This window comes from Oryx dammah, unplaced genomic scaffold (genome assembly GCF_014754425.2).
Source record: "Oryx dammah isolate SB20612 unplaced genomic scaffold, SCBI_Odam_1.1 HiC_scaffold_21, whole genome shotgun sequence".
Classification (NCBI taxonomy): domain Eukaryota; kingdom Metazoa; phylum Chordata; class Mammalia; order Artiodactyla; family Bovidae; genus Oryx; species Oryx dammah.
In genome coordinates this window covers 19,330,444-19,353,836 of record NW_024070205.1, presented here as the reverse complement: position 1 = coordinate 19,353,836, position 23,393 = coordinate 19,330,444, and the positions used below count along the sequence as shown (strand labels likewise).

General features: G+C 36.6%; 1 protein-coding gene across 2 annotated transcripts in view; it reads right to left on the bottom strand.

The window, feature by feature from the left end:
- The window catches only part of ACBD6 (acyl-CoA binding domain containing 6), a 205,521-nt gene that overhangs the window by 127,759 nt on the left and 54,369 nt on the right, over nt 1–23,393 (bottom strand). For both annotated transcript variants that reach the window (XM_040263863.1, XM_040263864.1), the window contains exon 4: nt 11,870–11,952. In XM_040263863.1, the coding sequence (XP_040119797.1) occupies nt 11,870–11,952 (83 nt within the window). The remainder of the gene's footprint in view (nt 1–11,869; nt 11,953–23,393) is intronic.

Below are 23,393 nucleotides of genomic sequence, written 5' to 3'. Positions count from 1 at the left end.
CTCATGTGTTTTTTTAAAAATGGATTATCAGCACCATTTTTTCTAGAAAAATGGTTCTGACAAACCTATTCACAGCCAGGAATAGAGATACAGACATAGAGAATGGACATGTGGAAACAGGGAGGCAAGGAGAGGGTTAGCACTGACATATACACACGGTCATGTATAAAACAGCTAGTGGGAAGCTGCTGTATAGCTCAGGAAGCTCACCCTGGTGCTCTGTGATAACCTGAGGGGGGAGGCAGGTGGGAAGGAGACTCAAGAGAAAGGGGATATATGTATACTTATAGTTGATTCATGCTGTTGTACAGCAGAAACCAACACAACATTGTAAAGCAGTTATATTCCAATTAAAATACATTTTAAAAATGGATTGCTGTTATAGTATTTAGATTCTGTTGGATACATCTAAATGAATGTTTATTTTAAAATTCCATTATTTACAAAATGTCAGAAATTATGCCCTTTGCAATTATTTAAACTTTTAAATAAAAATTTTAGACACTGGGACTTGCCTGGTGGTATAGCGGTTAAGAATCCGCCAGCCAATGCGGGGGAAATGGGTTCAATCCTTGGTCCGGGAACTAAGATCCCAATGCCACAGGGCAATAAGTTTGTGTGCCACAACTACTGAACCCTCAAGCCGCAATCGCTGGAGCCCACACACCCTGGAGCCCAGGCTCCTCAACAAGAGAAGCCACTACAATGAGAAGCCTGCATACCGCAAATAGGCAGTAGACCCACTTGCTGCAACTAGAGAAAGCCCACATGCAGCGATGAAGACCTAGCACAGCTAAAGAAAATGATTAAAAAACATTTTAGAAGGTGTCATAAAAATATAAAAGGGAACTGCTGCTGCTGCTGCTAAGTCGCTTCAGTCGTGTCTGACTCTGTGCAACCCCATGGCCAGGCTCCCCCGTCCCTGGGATTCTCCAGGCAAGAACACGGGAGTGGGTTGCCATTTCCTTCTCCAATGCATGAAAGTGAAAAGTGAACGTGAAGTCGCTCAGTTGTGTTGACTCTCCATGATCCCAGGGACTACAGCCTACCAGGCTCCTCTGTCCATGGGATTTTCCAGGCAAGAGTAATGGAGTGGGTTGCCATTGCCTCAGCCCCCCAAAATAAAGTCTGTCACTGTTTCCACTGTTTCCCCATCTACTTGCCATGAAGTGATGGGGCTGGATGCCATGATCTTAGTTTTCTGAATGTTGAGCTTTAAGCCAACTTTTTCACTCTCCTCTTTCACTTTCATCCAGAGGCTCTTTAGTTCAACAGTCTTCCAAAATCCTTGTAGGAACTACGTCAATATTCTATAAAGTAGAGGCCCAAAGCAAGGAATGAGCCACTCAACCAAAGATGAGCAAAGGCGGCATCACAGAATAGTTGACACTACATCCTAGGCTTGAAGAATATACTGACAAAGCAGCTAAGTGACTAAAGGATCTTAAAAAACAGAATAAAAGGAACAGAAAGAGAGTGAAGTCGCTCAGTCATGTCTGACTCTTTGCGACCCTATGGACTGTAGCCTGTCAGGCTCCTCCGCCCATGGGGGTTTCCAGGCAAGAATACTGGAGTGGGTTGCCATTTCCTTCTCCAGGGAATCTTCCCGATACAGGGATCGAACCTGGGTCTCCTGCACTGCACCAAGTAATAACTTTTACCAAGTAATAAGTATTTTCTGACTGGGTTACATATGCAGTATATTTAGTTCTAGGACCAGAAAATTGTTAAAGGCCTCAAATGAAAAGTTGTATTTACTATCTTACATATGTTGATGAGAGTCCCTTCAAATGAAACCACTTACATTTTTAACATCTTTTTCTCATATTTTTTAAAGCAAACAATAACAAAGAAGAGATCAATGCCCCAGGTACTTCTTATAGATAACTTGTTATACTGGAAAGGTTATTTAGGCATAAATTATATATATAAAAAAAAACAACTAGCTACTAAAAATGCATTTTCACCTGTTAAAACCTGCTTAACTCTAAAAAAGTTGATTGAAAATTTCTGATACTTTAAGTGTCCGTAAGAAAAATGTAGTTCAGTTCTGATCAATCCCTCTAAAACCAGTGCCCACATCAGAAAAATCTATAGAATCTCTTGGCTACAGAGATGAGTTACATTCTCAACCATTAAGGTAAGTCTAAAATCAATAAAAACAATTAATCTAAGGGAAACATCATCATCAGTATATTGATAAATGAAAGACTACAGTCTCTAATTATACCAGTGAAGCACATTTTTAAAAACACTAAATGGAAAAGAAATTTAATTAAAAAAATGTAAACTGAAGATACTCTCTATATTAATATAATAACAACTATCAAATTCAATTTCAGTAATTGGAGATTACAATGATTCCTCAAACATCTCAGAAGCAATACGGTATAGCACTTAAGAGCAGAATTACTAACCCTGTGACCTTGGGCAAGTAACCTAACCTCTTTGAGCCTCAGTTTCCTCATCTGTAAAACAGGGATATTTACAATACCTACATCTCATAGGATCATTCTGAAGATTAAGCGGAATAATATATATATAAAACACATGCAGTATGGTTACTAACATGTAATAAGTGATCAATATATGCTAGCTGACATTATTACTAGCTTAAGATTTCAGCATATGTTGTAAAGTGGGATCATTTTTCATACTCTTATATAATACTCTCAATCAATTCACCCAACAAATATTAACTGAACCTTCAAGGAAATAAAATAGGCCAACTGGTTGGAGCAAAGTGAACAACTGGGAAGGGGAAAATTGGCATTAGATGGATGATGAGGGGCCCTGTAAGACAGGTTAAGGATTTTAAAATTCTATCCAAAGTGTTATGGGAAATCATTAAAGGGTTTTAAGCAGGAAAGTGATTGGAGATTTGATTTATAAATCTGGAGGAGACAGCAAGGGAAGTGAGGAATCCAGTTTGCAAATCATTCTGTAGTGTCCTGGCCAAGAGATGTAGAATAGGGATGTTAATGCAAAAAGTGTGATAGTGGCAATAATGAGAGGCAGATGAATTTGAATTATTTTGAATGTGAAGAAACAGAATTTCTAATGTGTTAGAAGATGAAAAAGAGGGTAGACCAATGTCTAGGCCTAGGAATGGCATACTTTACATGATATACTGTTAAAAATATTTATCTAATGAATATATAAAATTTTGTATTAGGTAAAAATTAAAAAGTAGAACCATGTAAATCATGTAATAATGTCTTTTTTATACAGAATTAAAACTTCAATAAACACCAGCATTTATTAATATATACAATGCAATTAGCAAAGACTTCATAAACTGCAAAGCAATGAAATGAACCAAAATTGCCTGCTTTCAGCATTGAGAGAATAGCTGATAACAATTCAATGATAAGATGACTTTGTCCATCACACAAAACTGACATCTTTGCTAACACTTTTAAGATATCTTTAATATATCTGTAAAGCATTTAACAGAAGAAAACATTTATTTATATTATCTGCAATACATACGACTAGCTTTTATTATAATAGACATAGTACATCCATAACTAATGTGTCTTTATACTTGTGAGCGCGCACAAACACACACACACACTCAACTTGGTAAGACTTAAGCAAGACTAAGTGCCTAGCATTTCAAAGGTACTACATATGGATAAGGATATAAGAAAAAGAGAAGGAAAAGATTAGAAGAAGGAAGAGACAGAAAAAGAACAAAGTGGGGGAAAGGATGAGGGGGAAGGAAAAAGAAAGAAGAGAGGCGGAGAGGACGAGAAGCTGATGGTTTTAGTTGATGAATGACCTCCTGTTCAGAAAGGGCTGTTGATCTGCAAACAGGTGGACTTGCCTATATGCTTGGTTGGCATCATGACACTGAGCACACAGGAGCTAAATAAAGCACTAAGAAAGGGGTGAATATGAGAGCCAGGAGACTCTTACAACAGTTACTGTTTATGTCAAGACCTGCTCGTCCCAAGGGACCCATTTTCACATAATCTATAATTATCTCTTTGCTTTAATCGCCTTGTCATTCCTGAGGCTCTCATGGGCACTGGAAGAGGAAAAGCTCATTAACTAAACCTTTTCTCCTCTCTCCAGCCACCCATGGCTTTTAATTGCTTGGTGTGTTATTATCTAGGAGTGCAACTGAGATCATTTTCATAAGAAAGGGAGGTAGAGAGGAGGAAGGGAGCCCTGAGTCCCTGAGGTATGCCCCACAGACAAACCTTTGCTTTCTCAATTATTTATGCCAGCTGAGGTTTTACAGGCTGAATAAATCCATAACTCAAGTTCATTCTGAGCAATCACATTCTCAAGGGAGAGTTGCCCACTTGCCTATACACACTTGTGTAGTCCTCAAAGAATAAGCAGAATGTAACAAGACATATGTCATCCAATTTATCACCTATCACCAAAGTGTTAACACAATGTTGATCCTGGGCAACACAGTGAAATAGGGAAGAGTTTCATTACTAACTACCAGGAGAATCTTTTTGGTGCTAACAGCTGTGATATCAGTGGGACAGTATTATCCCAGAGTTACGTAGCCTACCAAAAGCATAAAAATTCAAATACTCAACTTTTTAAGTACAAAATATGTGTAATGCATACTCTGGATGCTTCAGAGTCTTAAACAGATTTGTTAGAAGCTGATAACAATGTGAAGCTTTGAATTAATAACTACATGGAATTTCATACTATTTGGTTGTATAAATCACTTATAATAAAACCATATACGCTGTAGCTTTTTCTCCAATCACATCTCTTTCAGGAAAATTTTAGAGTACAATCTATGTGTAAGTGACTGGCTTTTACATTAGTTTTATTCCAGTTCATATTTTCACCAGAAACACAAAATTAAAGCATAAAATTAGCACCTTTATTCTAGTTTTTTTTTTAATATATATATACTTACAGTCTACCACTTTAGAATCAGGACTAGAGAGCAACTAATGAAAAAATATTTCTAAAATATTTTCAGAATCTATTATAGGTTAAAAATTTTAACTTTATAAGTCAATGATGAAAGCATCTCTTTAGAATTCTACAGGCTTTGGTGTCTGACCACTGCAGTGACCTCTGGTATTTTCTGCCAAAACAGTTCATTTGTCTCACAGAACAACTAATCAATTCCAGAGCCCATCAATCATTTTAGTTGTATACTGGTCTGGTCTTGCTTAGAGAAGGTCCAGATGGCTGCCTGTGTAAGTGGGATTAATAAAATTCTGACAGATTACGTAGCATCAAACTACAGAATATAACAAGGAAGATCAAATCTTATTGCAGGGAGGGTTGGATATTGTACACGTTTCATTTGTTGTATTTTTAAATCATGCCCTAATTTCTCACTTTATGTGCTAACTTCTAGGTAAAACCCTCTCAGTTATACAAGTCACTGAAAGTGATTACTTGTTAGTGAGTCAGTATATGCATCGCAGAAGCATCTGACTCTTTGCAAAGCCTTATCCTTATTAACCAGAGCGTTCTCTGCCAGTCTGTATTTTAAATGAAGCACAACTGATCTCAAGACTAGAGCAACCGTGAGTCACAAGACCTGTTACTCTCCTGTTTCTATAGTTCCAAACACAGACTTCTCCCTTCCTGGCTTGTCATTTTCTTCTGCAAAAGCAAACAACCTGTACCTAACTCCACAGTTAGGTCCTGACATGTGGTTTTGGCTCCTGCCATCAGTCCTGTGCCCTGGATCTCTCCTGGGGAGACTCTATGTTCATAACAATACTAATAAAACTAATAGTTACAAAGTAACCTATTTTGTGCCACATGCTATTCTAGGATGCCCTGTATAAATATTCATATAATCCACAAAAATGCCATATGAGAAAGGTAGTATAATCACCCCCACTTTAGAGATAAATAACTTGTCCAAGGTCACAGAGCTAAAAAGAGATGGAACCAGCATTTGAATTCCAGCGATTTGGTTCCATAACTTTTCGTAATTAGCCTCACCTTATATCCCCTCCATTATCCTATACAGAACAATGAAGTAGCTTCAGAATGAGAAACTGGTTTCAGAGCTGTGGAATATTAACCCAGAGATCTGTACCTATGACATTATATTGTAATTTTCTGTGACAGAGTGGAAATAAAGGTCAGAACCAAAACAGGCAGGGAGCAAGCTCAGAATTGGCCCCAGTGGCCCTTGGCTCAGAAACATTTACAATAAAACTAAAATGGGCCCTTAACTTATCACCTACAATGCATTTTCATCAGGAAACTGTCACAACATTGGAGACCAAGCTTAGTAAATGGGTTCATTAGATAATGGTTTTCCTAATCTTCAAAAATGTGGGAAAAAATTAGAAGTTTATATATTAAAGTACTCAAAAACACATTAAAAATATATTTTAATGTTCCTTTACAAAACCAATGGTTCAAAAGAAAAAAAACAATGGTTCTATAAAAGAAAGCTTTTCCGTTCAACCAAGTTTATCATTTGATGTTTCTAAAACTAAAAAAGGACTCCTCCTGTCACTTTTACCTCAGTTGAACATAATTCTGCCAAGAAACCAATTAATCTCAATTAAAGAACAATTTTCTCTTGGAAAAATAAAACACCAGATAATAAATTTCACCAAAGTACAAGCAAAATTTGACTCTATAAACTTCAACAAGTAGCCTGTTTTTATTGTTGCAACTGCATTTTTTAAAATTTATTTATTTTAATTAGAGGCTAGTTACCTTTCAATATTGTGGTGGTTTTTGTCATACATTGACATGAATCAGCCATGGGTGTACATGTGTCCCCCATCCTGAACCCCCCTCCCGCCTCCCTCCCTGTCCCATCCCTCAGGGTTGTCCCAGTGCACTGGCTTTGAGTGCCCTGTTTCATGTCGAACCTGGACTGGTGATCTATTTCAGTATGGTAATACACATATTTCAATGCTATTCCCTCAAATCATCCCACCCTCTCCCTCTCCCACAGAGTCCAAAAGTCTGTTCTTTATATCTGTGTCTCTTTTGCTGGCTCGCATATAGGGTCATTGTTACCATCTTTCAAAATCCACATATATGTGTTAATATACTGTATTGGTGTTTCTCTTTCTGACTTACTTCACTCTGTATAACAGGCTCCAGTTTCATCCACCTCATTAGAACGGATTCAAATGTGTTCTTTTTAATGGCTGAGTAATATTCCATTGTGTATATGTACCACAGCTTTCTTATCCATTCATCTGCTGATAGACATCTAGGTTGCTTCCATGTCCTGGCTATTGTAAACAGTGCTGCGATGAACACTGGGGTACACGTGTCTCTTTCAATTCTGGTTTCCTTGATGTGTATGCCCAGCAGTGGGATTGCTGGGTCATATGGCAGTTCTGTTTCTAGTTTTTTAAGGAATCTTCACACTGCTCTCCATCGTGGCTGCACTAGTTTGCTTTCCCACCAACAGTGTGAGACAAAGACCCCTTAAAAAAAGAAAACTACAGGTCATTATCACTGGTGAACATAGATGCAAAAATCCTCAACAAAATTCTAGCAAACAGAATCCAACAACATATTAAAAAGATCATACATCATGACCAAGAAGGCTTTATCCCAGGGATGCAAGGATTCTTCAACATTTGCAAATCAATCAATGTGATACACCACATTAACAAATTGAAAGATAAAAAACCATATGATTATCTCAATGGATGCAGAAAAAGCCTTTGACAAAATTCAATATCCATTTATGATAAAAACCCTCCAGAAAGCAGGCATAGAAGGAACATACGTCAACATAATAAAAGCCATATATGATAAACCCACAGCAAACATTATCCTCTTGGCAAAAAATTGAAAGCATATCCCCTAAAGTCAGGAACAAGACGAGGATGCCCACTCTCACCACTACTATTCAACATAGTTTTGGAAGTTTTAGCCACAGCAATCAGAGAAGAAAAAGAAAGAAAAGGAATCCAGATTGGAAAAGAAGTAAAACCCTCACTGTTTGCAGATGACATGATCCTCTACACAGAAAATCCTGAAGACACTACCAGAAAATTACTAGAGCTAATCAATGAATATAGTAAAGTTACAGGATATAAAATTAATACACCAAAATCCCTTGCATTCCTATACACTAACAATGAGAAAATGGGAAGAAAATCAAGGAAGCAATTCCACTCACCATTGTGACAAAAAGAATAAAACACTTAGGAATAAGTCTACCTAAAGAAACAAAAGACCTACATATAGAAAACTATAAAACACTGATGAAAGAAATCAAAGAAAGCAACTGCATTCTTATACTGAAGAAGCAATGGGGACTACTCTAGTCCTTTAATGGACCCAACGTTTTAGTATACAGTAGTTTTTATCATAATCTACTTCGTTATACTGGAATTCTGTTACATTACAGGATAAATTCTCTAAACTCAGAATATGACTAGTTTCTGTGATTTCTGATCTGCTGTAGTAGTAACAAAATTACTGTTTAAAATTAAAAGGAAGGCTTTCAATGGCTCTCTCACACTCATATTCCTTATTGTTTCGTATCTTAACAATATGTTCCAGAATACAAAGATTTAAATCCTATCATAAAAAGACTAATACTTAGATAACAATGAAATAAGGCCAGACTAAAAGTTTTGCCAATAACAGAGGCTCATATTTCACTCAATTAATCAATAAGGTTTATTAAACATACTCACATGTAGATGCCAAAAATACCAAAAACAAACTATTCAAAAATGAAGAAGCTAAGCAGCACAAATACCCACAATGTTTTGTCTCATTTAGACTCATATAATAGATGTGTGCTAAGTTGAATTAAAATTTCTACTTTTTGAAAATAAAGCTACATTATTTTATCATTGCTTCTCATGATCAAAATTCTAAATACTGACTTAAATCTAAGAGTCACTTCTGCAGGAGTTAGGTAGAGGATAGGCAGGTAGGTTAACTTTTCCAGTTCAGTTTAACTCTATCTTAGGAATATTCTAATTACCCATATATCTGCTCTCACATCAATTGGAGTACATTTGATTTGCTTTCTGTTCTGCAGAGCTACTGTGATCAGTCATGTCACTAGATATTATGAAAGAAACTGTATTCAATGTGTCATTTTGAAAAATACTAGAGTCTGGGAGCCCTTAAGGAAATCAGTATTTAAAATAAAAATCACTATTTATAGATAAGTGATTGATATTATTAGAAACTTAAATATAGTGACTTAAAAAAAAAAAAACAACAAAGTTTAGAAACGATATCCATTTTATTATCTAACTAGGAAAGTGGCCTGTACATTTCTTTAGAAGAAGAGGTGAGGATGGGCATGTCACAGGAAACCAAACCAGCAGCTCTGCGCTTTATGATGGGTGCTAGTACAGTCACCAAACTCTCAGCTCCATGAGGGAAGTAGCTGTGGATGCTTCCCAAGCTCTGGACACTTTTACTCTGTACCTACTAAGTTCTTGGAACTTCCCCAGTTACTAAGAATACCCAGATGGATAAAAGAGTATGCATGCTCTCTGAAGACTACAAGTCCAGCAGAAAGGATAAATTTTTTTAAAGTATAATCCAATGTGGCATAATGTCATAAATGCTACAACAAAGGCGTGAAAAAAAGACTACGCTCACACAGAGAAAGAGTGACTAGCCATCCCTCCCAGAAAAATGACTCTTCAGGATTTACTGACTTAATTTGAACATTTAATAAACTTTGATTAGTAGGATTAAGGTTCTAATATGCCATTTTTAAGAAGCTCTAAGTACAGAATATACAAATTAATAATCCCCAAAACATGTTCTGAATCTTTAAGGGTTAAGGGAAAAAGAAGGAGTTAAACTCGGAAAAAGTTTTCTTCAACTGTGCTTCTTCAAAACTGGAGGGGCTTCTCAGTGTCCTCATGGTACCTCAAAGGAATCATGGTGGCAAATGTACTCCAGGTCAGTAGCATTCTTAAAAGGTCATCTTTATCCCCTTCAAATCTCCATCAGGCTTCCACTATCTCATCCCAAACAAACATTTAGTCTAAGTAAAAACAATGTGCTTGCTATGCAAATACATTCAAGACAGGACCCCTAGTTTTGAATCTGGTCATTAACCAGAACTATAAGCATTTAAAGTTTTCGATTCATAGGGGTATCAATAGCTTTCCTTCTAGAATGCTACCTGGGAATTCTTATTGTTACTTGTTTATGTGGTGAATAATGTCAACAACTCTTTTGAAGGAGTGAAGCATTTAGAAAGATGGTAACGATAACCCTGTATGCGAGACAGCGAAAGAGACACAGATGAACAGTCTTTTGGACTCTGTAGGAGAGGGAGAGGGTGGGATGATTTGGGAGAATGGCATTGAAACATGTATAATATCATATATGAAATGAATCGACAGTCCAGGTTCGATGCATGATACTGGATGCTTGGGGCTGGTGCAATGGGATGACCCAGAGGGATGGTACGGGGAGGGAGGAGGGAGGGGGGTTCAGGATGGGGAACACATGTATACCTGTGGTGGATTCATGTTGATGTATGGCAAAACCAATACAATATTGTAAAGTAATTAACCTCCAATTAAAATAAATAAATTTATATTAAAAAAATTTTGGTACAATTTCCTCTTCATTCTCTGAAGATAGATATTTCCCTTCAATTTAGGCAAACTCAATTTCCACATGAAAATTACAGCTCATTTATTTCATGTTAATGAGTAAGAAAAGTAAAGTTCAGATAATGCAGAATGGGTAAGAGCATCAGAAGTTCCAATTTTGTGTTTTTGCTTGTAAAGCAACAATCTTAGAAGAATACGTCGCCTTCTTTAAAGCAGGACCAAATCCTTTTCCTGATTTACAGTGTTTAAAGAAAATGATTGTCCAAGAAACTTCACACATAACATAAAATTCGAAACCTTTGTTAAATAATACAAAACAACCTTTAAAAATGTTTAAATTTTGGTAAAAAAAAAATACATAGCATAAATTTATCATCTTTACCGTCTCTAAGTGTACAGCTTAGTAGTGTTAAGTGTATTCACATGGTTGTGCAACCAGTGTCCAAAAGTTTTTTATCTTGCAAAACTAAAACTCTACACTCATTAAACAACTCCACATTTTTGACACCCTCCAGCTCCTGACAACCATGATTCTATGAATCTGACTACTCTTGATACCTCATATAGTGGAATCATATAGTATTTATTCTTTTGTGACTGGCTTATTTCACTTAGCACAGTGACCTCAAGGTTCATCCACGTTCTAGCATGTGTCAGATTTTCCTTTCTTTTTAAGGCTGAATAATATTCCATTATATGTAATACCACATTTTGTGTATCCATTCATCATCAATGGACAATTAGGTGCCTTCTACCTTTTGCTATTGTGAACAGTGCTGTTATGAACATGGGTATGCAAATATATCTCTAAAATTCAGTTTTCAATCCTTATGGCTACAGAATCAGCAATAATTGCTGGATCATATGGTACTTCTTTATTTAATTTTCTGAGGAACCTTCCTACTGTTCTCCACAGTGTGCCATTTTACACTCCAAAATGATTTTTAACTTAAAACTAGAGTAAATAAACTACAAAAATTAAAGTATTCAAAAGAAATGCTATTTTGAGGAAAACTAATATGAACAACAACCAAAATCCATAGCTTTAGATTTGAGACACAAAACCTTGCCCTATGAACCACTTATGTGGGAGAAAGGTTATTATTTGACACTGATTCAGACACAGATTTTTTAAATTATACACATAAAAATTTATTTCCTGCTATTTATTATCCTTCTAGAGATACCACCAAATCAGTTTCATGTTAAGAAAAAGTTCTTCAAATGAGAGGTTTAAGGATTAAATGAACACACACACACACACACACACATATACGCACACACACATATATGTACATACTCCTATTATTAAAGACAAGAAGAGAACTTACCTGATGATTTCTTCATGATACAGAGAACTAACAACTGGCCCACCAAAACCCGTATTTGCTTCTTTTCCTTTCTTCTCTGGTGACTGTAGCAGGGAGAAGGGGAGAGAGGTAGAAAAAAGACACATGAATTAAAGCAGTGTACATTTACAGCAGTTACAAAATAATACTCTGCTAAGGAACACTAAATATTTGATGATCCACCATTTCTCCAAGTCCCTAAGTGACAATTTTAGGAGAGCATCACAAAGGCAAGAGGACGCTTAGGTCGTCACATCAGCAGAACGAATACCCTCTAGCACGCTAAGGTTATTCCACTGCTGCCTTCTGGAGCCACCTAAAAGCCATTCCCCTGGCTGATTACATTAGCTATTTCCACTATAAAAAAAAAAAACACAAGCATTCAGTGTGGAAAAATGAAAACAAATATGAAACATAAATACCAGACCTGAATGTGATCAGCAAAATCACATCTAAATTAACAAAATGAAAGTTCCCAAATAAGAAACTAAGCTGGAATAAAAGTTAAAATTTAACCATAAAAAATAAAGAAAATATTTTTAGGTGGCTAGAAGGGAGAGCGGAAAGGAGGTTGAGATCTAAAGAAAGAAAAAAGTAAACATATGGAAACACTTTCCGAAATCAAGTTTTAGTAGGCTCTGTTCCTCTGTGTTCTCAAGAAGCAGAAAGTTAAGATAAACTTGAAAATAAGATTCTTCCAAAACATGTATAAAGAAAGCTGAGTGCAGAAGAAGTGGTGCTTCTGAACTGTGGTGTTAGAGAAGATTCCTGAGAGTCCCTTGGACTGCAAGGAGATCCAACCAGTCCATCCTAAAGGAGATCATCAGTCCTGGGTGTTCATTGGAAGGACTAATGCTGAAGCTGAAACTCCAATACTTTGGCCACCTCATGCGAAGAGCTGACTCATTTGAAAAGACCCTGATGCTGGGAGGGATTGGAGGCAGGAGGAGAAGGGGACGACAGAAGATGAGATGGCTGGATGGCATCACTGACTCAATGGACATGGGTTTGGGTGAACTCCGGGAGTTGGTGATGGACAGAGAGGCCTGGTGTGCTGTGGTTCATGGGGTTGCAGAGAGTCGGATACGACTGAGCAACTGAACTGAACTGAAAACATGTATGTGGAAGCAGTGAACTTGGATGTTGTAATATTATTGTCTGAAAGATCAAACTACAACCTGTTCTAAAGCCCACATCTCTTGCAATATTTATAGTTTCTAGGCAGGACACCTAACAAAAATTAAAACTCTGAACAAAAGGATCATCTTAGAGTTAAAATTAAATACTTTTATTATTTGACTATAAAAATAGTTTTGCCTCTGAAAAACATAGACTACCCTATACATGTTTTTTTCCCCCGCTTACTTTAAAGAAGGGGTTTTGCTTTATTGCTGTTACATTTTATGTGTTTGTTTCTTTTGGTCTGTGAATCCAGCACTGAAAAAAAGATCCTGGAGGCAGTGTATTCTGTCAGTTCTTAACATCATTAGGGGAACTAAACTTTGAAGAAATGGTGGAAATTGTTGAGATGAAAGTGTCAGTTATTAACTTAGGACAGAAACAAAAGTATAGTATCATAAACAACAACTACCATCCTGATTAAATAATAAAGTATATAAAGTACAATAGCCTGATGCTGGCAAAAAAAAAAAAAAAGAAGAAGCACAAAGCAAATTCCAGTTCCCTCTCTTCTCTGAGAATCATTTTTGGAGAATAAATGCTGCACAGAATTTTCAGGATAGAGAATGTTTTCCCTTATACTAAAACAGTATAATCCAAAGGGAGAATTTATTTATTCGAATTACATTCTAAATACATACTCCATTAGAAGAATGAAGTTGAAACATACTTAGATGCTTGCTAAATGAATAACAAAATTGGAAATGAGAAAATTGGATACCAAAGGAAAAAGAGACAGAATTAAGTATAGAGTGTAATTTAACATGTCTGTTCTGTAAAAGACACTGTTCAGTTCAGTTCAGTTGAGTTCACTCAGTCGTGTCCGACTCTTGGCGATCCTATGAACCGCAGCCCACCAGGCCTCCCTGTGCATCACCAACTCCCGGAGTTCACTCAGACTCACGTCCATTGAGTTGGTGATGCCATCCAGCCATCTCATCCTCTGTCGTCCCCTTCTCCTCCCATCCTCAATCTTTGCCAGCATCAGGGTCTTTTCAAATGAGTCAGCTCTTCACATCAGGTGGCCAAAGTATTGGAGTTTCAGCTTCAACATCAGCCCTTCCAATGAACACCCAGGACTGATCTCCTTTAGGATGGACTGGTTGGATCTCCTTGCAGTCCTAGGGACTCTCAAGAGTCATCTCCAACACCACAGGTCAGAAGCATCAATTCTTCAGCGCTCAGCTTTCTTTACAGTCCAACTCTTACATCCATACATGACCACTGGAAAAGCCATAGCCTTGACTAGACGGACCATTGTTGACAAAGGAATGTCTCTGCTTTTTAATATGCGGTCTAGGTTGGTCATAACTTTCTTTCCAAGGAGTAAGTGTCTTTTAATTTCATGGCTGTAATCACCATCTGCAGTGATTTTGAAGCCCAGAAAAATAAAGTCAGCCACTGTTTCCCCATCTATTTGCCATGAAGCCTTGGACTGCAAGGAGATCCAACCAGTCCATTCTGAAGGAGATCAACCCTGAGATTTCTTTGGAAGGAATGATGCTAAAGCTGAAACTCCAGTACTTTGGCCACCTCATGCGAACAGTTGACTCATTGGAAAAGTCTTTGATGCTGGGAGGGATTGGGGGCAGGAGAAGAAGGGGACGACAAAGGATGAGATGGCTGAACGGCATCACTGACTCGATGGACGTGAGTCTGAGTGAACTCTGGGAATTGGTGATGGACAGGGAGGCCTGGCATGCTGCGATTCATGGGGTCGCAAAGAGTCGGACACGACTGAGTGACTGGACTGAACTGAACTGATGGGACTGGATGCCATGATCTTAGTTTTCTGAGTGTTGAGCTTTAAGCCAACTTTTTCACTCTCCTCTTTCATTTTCATCAAGAGGCTCTTTAGTTCTTCTTCACTTTCTGCCATAAGGGTGGTGTCATCTTCATCTGAGGTTATTGATATTTCTCCTGGCAATCTTGATTCCAGCTTGTGCTTCTTCCAGCCCAGCATTTCTCATGATGTACTCTGCATATAAGTTAAATAAGCAGGGTGACAATATACAGCCTCAACGTACTCTTTTTCCTATTTGGAACCAGTCTGTTGTTCCGTGTCCAGTTCTAACTGTTGCTTCCTGACCTGCATATAGGTTTCTCAAGAGGCAGGTCAGGTGGTCTGGAATTCCCATCTCTTTCATGATCTTACATACAGAATACCTTAAACATATACTCCCTCCCGCAGAAAAACCTGTTAGATGTAATAAATGAATCTAGAAAAGTTGCAGGGTACAAACACACCAAAATCATGTCATGTCTGAGTGAGACAGAAAATTTTAAAGTTTTCTAACATTAAAAAGTGATGAGTGCTATAGAAAAAAAATTAGTGTGGGGAAGATAGATAGAATTTTAAATAAGATGGTCTAGGAAGGCCTCACTGAGAAGGTCATTTCAATAAAGACATAAAGGAAGTAAACAAGTGGGTCCTGCAGTTATCTAGGGGAAACTGTTCCAAGAATAGTGAACAGCTATTGCAAAGCCCCTGTGGTGAAGGTATGCTTAAAATGTTAGAGAACTTAGGTGTTTATGTCCTTTGCTAGAGGTAATTAAAGAATTTTAGGGGGCAAGACTAGAAGCAAAAACACACAGTTGTTCAGAATACAATCACAGTTTTTATCTGTCATTCACTGAAACTCTTAATGCAGGCAAATTAGAATAGATACCCGTGGTTTGCTTGGCAATTATTTGCTGTGAAAATACATACTAGTAATTAGGGATTATATGGTATTGGAAAAGGATCAGTATGTTTCTTTTTTACATAGTTATAGAAAAATAAGCAGCAGGTACAGAGAGTTCCATATAGTTCTCTCCCCAATTTTCCCCTATTATTAACATCTTACATTAGTGGAGTACATTTGTTATGAAAGATAGGTCAATTTTAATCCATTGTTATCAGTTAAAATAAAAAAATAAGTTAAATAAAAAGTTATTAAGGGGCTTCCCCTTGTGCTCAGCTGGTAAAGAATTCCCCTGCAGTGTAGGAGACCTGGGTTTGATTCCTGGGTTGGGAAGATCCCCTGGAGGAGGAAATGACAATCCACTGCAGTATTCTGGCCTGGAGAATTCCATGGACTGTATAGTCCATGGGGTCACAAAGAGTCGGACACGACTAAACGACTTTTACTTCATTACTTAAAATCCATAGTTTACATTAGAGCTCACTCTTTGTTGTATATGGGTTTGTCAAATGTATAATGACATGCATCTACATTATAATACCATTCAGAATAGTTTCATTGCCGTAAAATTCCTATGCTCCAGTTATTCATCCCTCTCTCCCTCTGAAGCCTTGGCAGTTACTGATCTTTTCACTGTCCTCATAGTTTTACCTTTTCTAGAACATCATATAGTTGCAATCATATAGTATGTAATCTTTTCTTTCACCTGGCAATATGCATTTTAAGTTCTTTCATGTCTTTTCATGGTTTGATAGCCCATTTCTTAAAACAACAATTCTAGTTTTTGTAAAACATAAAAATAAGTTACCCTTTTAACCATTTTTATGTATAAAGTTCAACAGTGCTAACTATATTCTCCTCTGTGTGAAAACACAAGATTTTTCTCCAGTCTTCACCATAAAATGTGGTGGGCCCTGAGGGTTAAAAACCCATGAAAACTGGAGGGGGGCAGGCTAGCACCTCCTAAGCCTGAGGCCCTGGAAGTTTTTAGCTTTTGAGCTAGTCCACACTCAGCCTGCAACAATTCATCAATTACCATTTAAGGGTTCATACCAATTTATGGTTCAAACAGCTTTTGTTCCTAACTAGTAGGTCTCGTGTGATTCTGTGTATCCACCTGTCAACATCTGGGGAGTGGAACTTTGCCCTGTGAGCTCAAATCTCAGATGAATCTAAGAAAGTCCATGATTTGCAGTTTGCTCATATTTTTGTTGTTGTTGAAGAGAGGAGATTTCCAAGCTCTTCAAATATCAGGGCTGAAACTAGAAGTTCAATTATCTTCTGAAGAAATTTTAGAATGAAAAAAAGCTTCTATCTGATAAGCTTTTCCTTTTGCCTGAAGAAGTTCCTTTATTGTAGTGCGTGTCAATCAGCAATGAATTATCTCTGCTTTTAATTGTCTCAAAAGTCTTTATTTTTCCTTCTTCTTTGTATTGACATGAGATTCACGTAACATAAAATAAGCCATTTAAAAATATACAATTGAGGACTTCCCTGGTGGTACAGTGGATGAGAATCCACCTGGTCCAGGAAGATTCCACATGCCACAGGAGAGCTAAACCAGTGCATCACAACTACTGACCCTGTGTGCCTCAACTGCTGAAGGCCACGCGCCTAGAGCCTGTGCTCAGCAACTAGAGAGCAATGAGAAGCCACCACAGTGGCTTAGAAGCACCGCAACTAAGAGGAGCCCCTACTTGCTGCAACTAGAGAAAGCCCACACAAAACAACAAGGACCCAGTGTGGCCAAAAATAAATGCAATCTTTAAAATATATACAATTTAGTGGCATTTAGTATAATACATTCACCATGTTGTGCAACACCACCTCTATTTAGTGTCAAAACATTTCCGGTTGAGCCTATTAAGCAATCACTTTCATTCATCTTCCTCCGAACCCTGGCAACCACCAATCAGCTTCATTGACCCATTCTGGATACTTCATGTAAATGGAATCACACTATATGTGATCTTTTGTGTCTGGCTTCTTTAATTCAGCATAATGTTTTTGATGCTCATCTACATTAGAGCATGTATCAATATTTTATTCCTTTCTATGGCTGACTAATGTATATGTATATATTCCATATCCATTTATCAGTTGATGGACACTTGAATTACTTGTACCTTTTGGCATTATGGTGCTATGAACATTTGTGTACAACTATTTCAGTATCCGCTTTCAATTCTTTTGGGGGTTCATATAATAGGAGCAGAATTGCTGAGCCCTCCATAGCAAAAACTACTTGGCCCCAAATGTCAGTAAGGCTAAAAAGCTCTGGTTTATGATTTCATCAAATGTTTAAAATTTTCAACCATTACTTATTACATTTTTTTTCCTGTCTTTTCTTTCTCACTGTTTCTCTTTATGGAATTCCAATTATATTTATATTTGTTTGGCCTTTTATGCTCTGTTCTTCATTTTTATGTTTCATTTCCTGTATCTTCGTGTTCACTGACCTGTTTTTATGCAATGTCTAATTGCTTATTTAGTCTTTCCAATGTATTTTTCATTCAAATATTAATCCTCATCTCTAGAAGATTCATTTGGGTCTTTTTGTATCTTCCATCTCTCTCGCCATTGTGTTCACGTTTCCTCTATTTTCTTGAATATATAGAATATATTTATAACTGCTGGTTTTCATCTCTATCCTTTCTGTGTCTGCTTTCACTGACAGGCTTTTCTCCTGCTTACGGATATTTTCCTTCTACTTTTGCATGCTTGAAAGACTTTTACTGTAAGATATGTATTGTAAATTCTGCACTCTTGTTTGCTAGATTCTGTCATGTTCCTTTAAATTATTTTAGACTTTGTGTGGGCATTAATTCAGTTACATGGAATCAATTTGATCCTTTTAAGGCTCATTTTTAAGCTTCGTTAAGGCAAGGGAAGAGCAGCCTTTAATCTAGAGCTTAATTTAGCCCCAGCACTGAAATGAAATCCTTTGGAGACTTCTATCATATGCCCCATATATTACATTTTCTTTCTACTTTGACCAATAAGAAACAGAATAGTCTCAGTTATATGTCAGCTCCAGGAATTGTTCAGCTTGCTGCTTTCTTGTACTTCACTCTCCAGCCTGTTAGTTTCCTCTCACATACACACAGATTAGTATTCAGCCAGAGTGACCCCTCTGTAGATCTCTGGATCTCTCCCTTTCCATGTGAGAACATCTTATCTCGTATTTGGCCCTGTATATTCATTCCTGCTCAAGTTTGCAAGGTGGCCAACCTCTTCTGGATCCCCGCTCCCTGCGAAACTGCTTCCAAACAATAAAGTGAGGAAATTGTAGGCCTTACTTTCTCTCCTAAGTATCACACTACTCTCAGTGCAATGTCTGAAAAATCATTATTTCGACTATTGTGTGTTTTCTTCCTGTTTTAGACAAAAGGGTAAATCTTGTCCCTATGACACCACCATGCCCAAGAGCAGAAGTCCCCAAAACATTAAAGAACAGCGTAATATTCCATGAAGTAATGTACCATAATTTACTTAACCATTATCTGACAACTGTCTATTTAGATATTTTCACTTTTTCATTGACAAACAAAGGTATAATGAATACCTTTGTACATAAAGCATAATATAGTTTTAATTAAAATCTTTAGGGGAAAAAACTGATTCTATAAATTTGACTATAGTGCATTCTAAATATGTTTATTCCTGGGATTAATTCTTTTTTCTGATGCAACTGCACAAAGCACACAGAATGCTTGTGACGATTTTTGGAGGGTGGGGTAGAAAATTATATTTTAGGCAAAAATAATATTTTAAAAATAATCTGCCATTATCAGATTGAATTCAGAATAAAGCTGCCAAAGAAGCATTAGTTTTCTTCTCCATCCACTTCATCTATAAGATGGGCTAAACTCTGGCTACTTTACCCTCTTAATTTCCACTCCAATGAAATGCTTCTCATAGAGGCTTAAGAAGTTTATTCCATTTCTCTCTACTCAAAATCCATTAAGTTATTTTTATGTTGCATCAGCAGTTAAAGAAAGAGACTCCAATTTGGCAGCCAATAGGATAAAATTTGCCAATTCTTCTATTGCCTCAGACTACATTATTTGAGACACTGAAATGCTCCTTCACTCAAAGGGGAAAGGATAAGTTGTAGGCCGAATCTTTATCACTTATTCAGATTCTACCTTAGTCAGTTGCTGGGTGAAGATTTAAAACCCTGTGAAACTTTCTTTGCTATCTGAAAAATAACTATTCCAAAAATTATCAGGCTGATTTGTACAAGAAGAGGGTTTCCTGATTTCAGGTGCTACCTTTCTTGGTTTCTATCAGTTTGCTTATTTTGTTTATAAGTCCAGCTATAGGAATTTGAGTATTAACCTCTCTGCCTCAGTTTCCTCATTTACAAAAAGAAAAGTAATAGTATCTATCTCATTTGGGTGTTTTCAAGATTTAAAATATATATGTAAAACAGAACAGTATCCAGCACAAAGCAGACACTACATAAGTGTTAACTGATATAATCATTATTATTATTAGTTACAAAATGGCCTTTCCCCAAAGTGAAAATGTCTCAGCAACACAGGTATAAGATATTCTGATGTGGTGACAAACAACATGGAACCATGAATCTTTATTAATAGCTTTAAAATTCTGATTCACCTTGTAAAACAACAAATCCCCAAACCAACCAACTAGTAACACTGTCATGAAGAAAAAGAACAAAGGAAACTAGGACTTAAGGAGTATCTTCCATGTGCTTTGCACTTTTATATATTATTCCAACTTCAAAACAATTCTATAAAACTGATATTTTTACTGTATCTCATTTAATCTAAGACATCATCATTATAAGAACCATTATTTTCTGTAATGCTAAGACAGAAAATACAGCCAATTATAGTACACCATCCACTTTAAAACATAACCATAATTTATAAACATTAAAAACTGAATAAATGACTGCCTTATATTTGATAAAATATACCTGCATTTTACAGATTAGAAAACTGAAGAGAGGTGAAATACCCAATGCCATATAGTAAGGGCAGAAAGTGAAAGTGAAGTCGCTCAGTCGTGTCCGACTCTTAGCGACCCCATGGACTGCAGCCCACCAGGCTCCTCCGTCCATGGGATTCTCCAGACAAGAGTGCTGGAGTGGGGTGCCATTGCCTTCTCCAAGTAAGTGCAGAACTGAGTTCCAAACCAAGATCTTGTGGTATCCAAAGACTATGCTCTTTCTATTACACTATACTACTTCTCTAAGCTACTTTAGAAATTCTTACCAAATATTCTGAATTAAAGTAAAAATTAAAAATAAATAAATAAATTAAAAAAAAAAAAACTTCATTCTATCTCAAGTGTATATTTAAAAGATTCTTAAATACTTTATCAGTTCAAAAGGAAACTTCAAAATTTAAATAAACATGTAACTCTTTAACATTGAGGCTGATTTATTATGTATACTACACACAGTTTAATCAAGTAGACCAACAAGATAGTTCTAAGCCCTTAAAAAGAACACTTTCCTAATAATCCTTTTAAGGTAGTCACTGTAATTTTTTCCCTGAAACATGAAGTTATTCATTTTCACATACAAAAGTAAGAATATTAATCTCACCTTAGCTATTACCTGTCATTAAGAGCACCTTAAAAAAAACTTCACCATGAAAATACTGCTGGTTGTTTTTCATAATAGTAATACTTTAAAATTCCTCAAGAAAGATAAACTACATAAATCTAGGTTTTTTCAACTTAGCTTCTCTTAAAATTATAAATATATATAAAATTATGGATAAGTTTTAAAATTGATGGTGTACTATAATTGGCTATGTTTCCTGTCTTAGCAATTACAGAAAATAATGGTTCTTATAATGATGAAAAAAATTACCTTCAGGATATTATAACTAACTTTCTAGAAATATAACAGTGGTCAAGATTTAAATTTAAATGTTCTTTGGAAAATTATTCTGAATATGGCATTTATCATACTATAGAGAAATTATAACTTTCTTTATATGATGTCACATGTTAAAAAACATTAAGATCCAATGGATGCACAGACCACCGTTATGCACAGACAACAATTAGTATTTGAAATAACACAGGTGTTTAGGAGTTTATTTACATACATACACATAAATATTAGTAATGTCATATCACTACTTGAAAAAAATTTCAGCATTCATAATCATTTAAGAAAAATGCACATTAACACAACAATGAGCAAAAGATTTTAAGTTAATTCCCTTGGGATAACAAAATTATCAAAATTGGTAAAACTGTAGTGAAACAGGTACTAATACTAAGTTAATACAATCCTATCAAGACCTATAAAAATACTAGCATGATTTTATTATTTTAAGCATTAATATAGCTTCTGGATATCATAAGATAAAAATAAAATTCTAAATTATAGTAATTTTGTATAGGTTTAACCATAATCCTTCCTGTTACTCATCTTTACATGAAATTAATGTTCTTGAATTTTTAAGATAGACATGTGAATCAGGATAGAGTTTTGGGTATATAACTCTTCTCTGTTATTTTCATGAATTAATTAAAAATATGGCTCTAGGATACTTTCAAGATCACTTGGTTCTGGTCCCCTCTTCCACTCTTATCTGGTTTCTTTCCTTTTGTCTTCATTTTCCTTGTCCTGCTTGACTTTGATCAAATTTTCTGCAGATATCTCTCAGTGTGAGGTTTTGTACTGGAAAGAGAATTTTGGCTGGTTCATTTTGGAACTCAAGAGCTCCAGCCAGCTCTAGAGAACCTTACCATGAACCCCCTATACTCTTCACCTGGGGGCAATTTTAGGCTTCTGCCATTCTCAGGTCAGACAGACTCACTAGTGTTTCCTTCTGCTTCCTCCTACAGAGATGCCAGTGCTACACAAATCTTAAGAGCTGTTTATAGAAGAAGAAAGTGAGAGTCGTTCAGTCGTGTCCAACTCTTTGCAACCCCATGGACTATATAGTCCAAGAAATTCTCCAGGCCAGAATACTGGAGTGGGTAGCCTTTACCTTCCCCAGGGAATCTTCTCAACCCAGGGATTGAACCCAGGTCTCCTGCATTGCAGGTGGATTCTTGACCAGCTGAGCCACAAGGGAAGCCCAAGAATACTGGAGTGGGTAGCCTATCCCTTCTCCAGGGGATATTCCTGACCCAGGAATCAAACCGGGGTCTCCTGCATTGCAGGTGGATTCTTGACCAGCTGAGCTATCAGGGAACTGTTGATAGTCTGTCCCTAGTGTCTCTGACCAACTAGTTTTGTTACCCGAACGCTTTTGGTTATGCTATCCTAGTTATTCTACTAAGGATTAGGGGAAATTCAGAAACCGTGCTATAAGTGCTGCCATCTTCCAAGAATTCCAATAACCCTGAATGATTTTTGACAGAAAGTATGAATGGAAATATACAAATGAATAGATTAGTATGGCTAAACTAAATGTATTTCCATTCCATTCTCTTTTCCATTAATTTTGCCTCCATTCAACCAACTATCTTGATAAGATGGATGATTTCAGGAAGGAGAGGTACAGAGACTGATAAGGCAAGACAAGTTTAGTGAATATGGTCTTTATAAATTGTAAAGGAATGAACAACTCAGATAACCGGAAGGAAAAAACCCTATTCATTCCTCCTTGATGTTATTTCACAATATATTTTGGGTCAGAGAC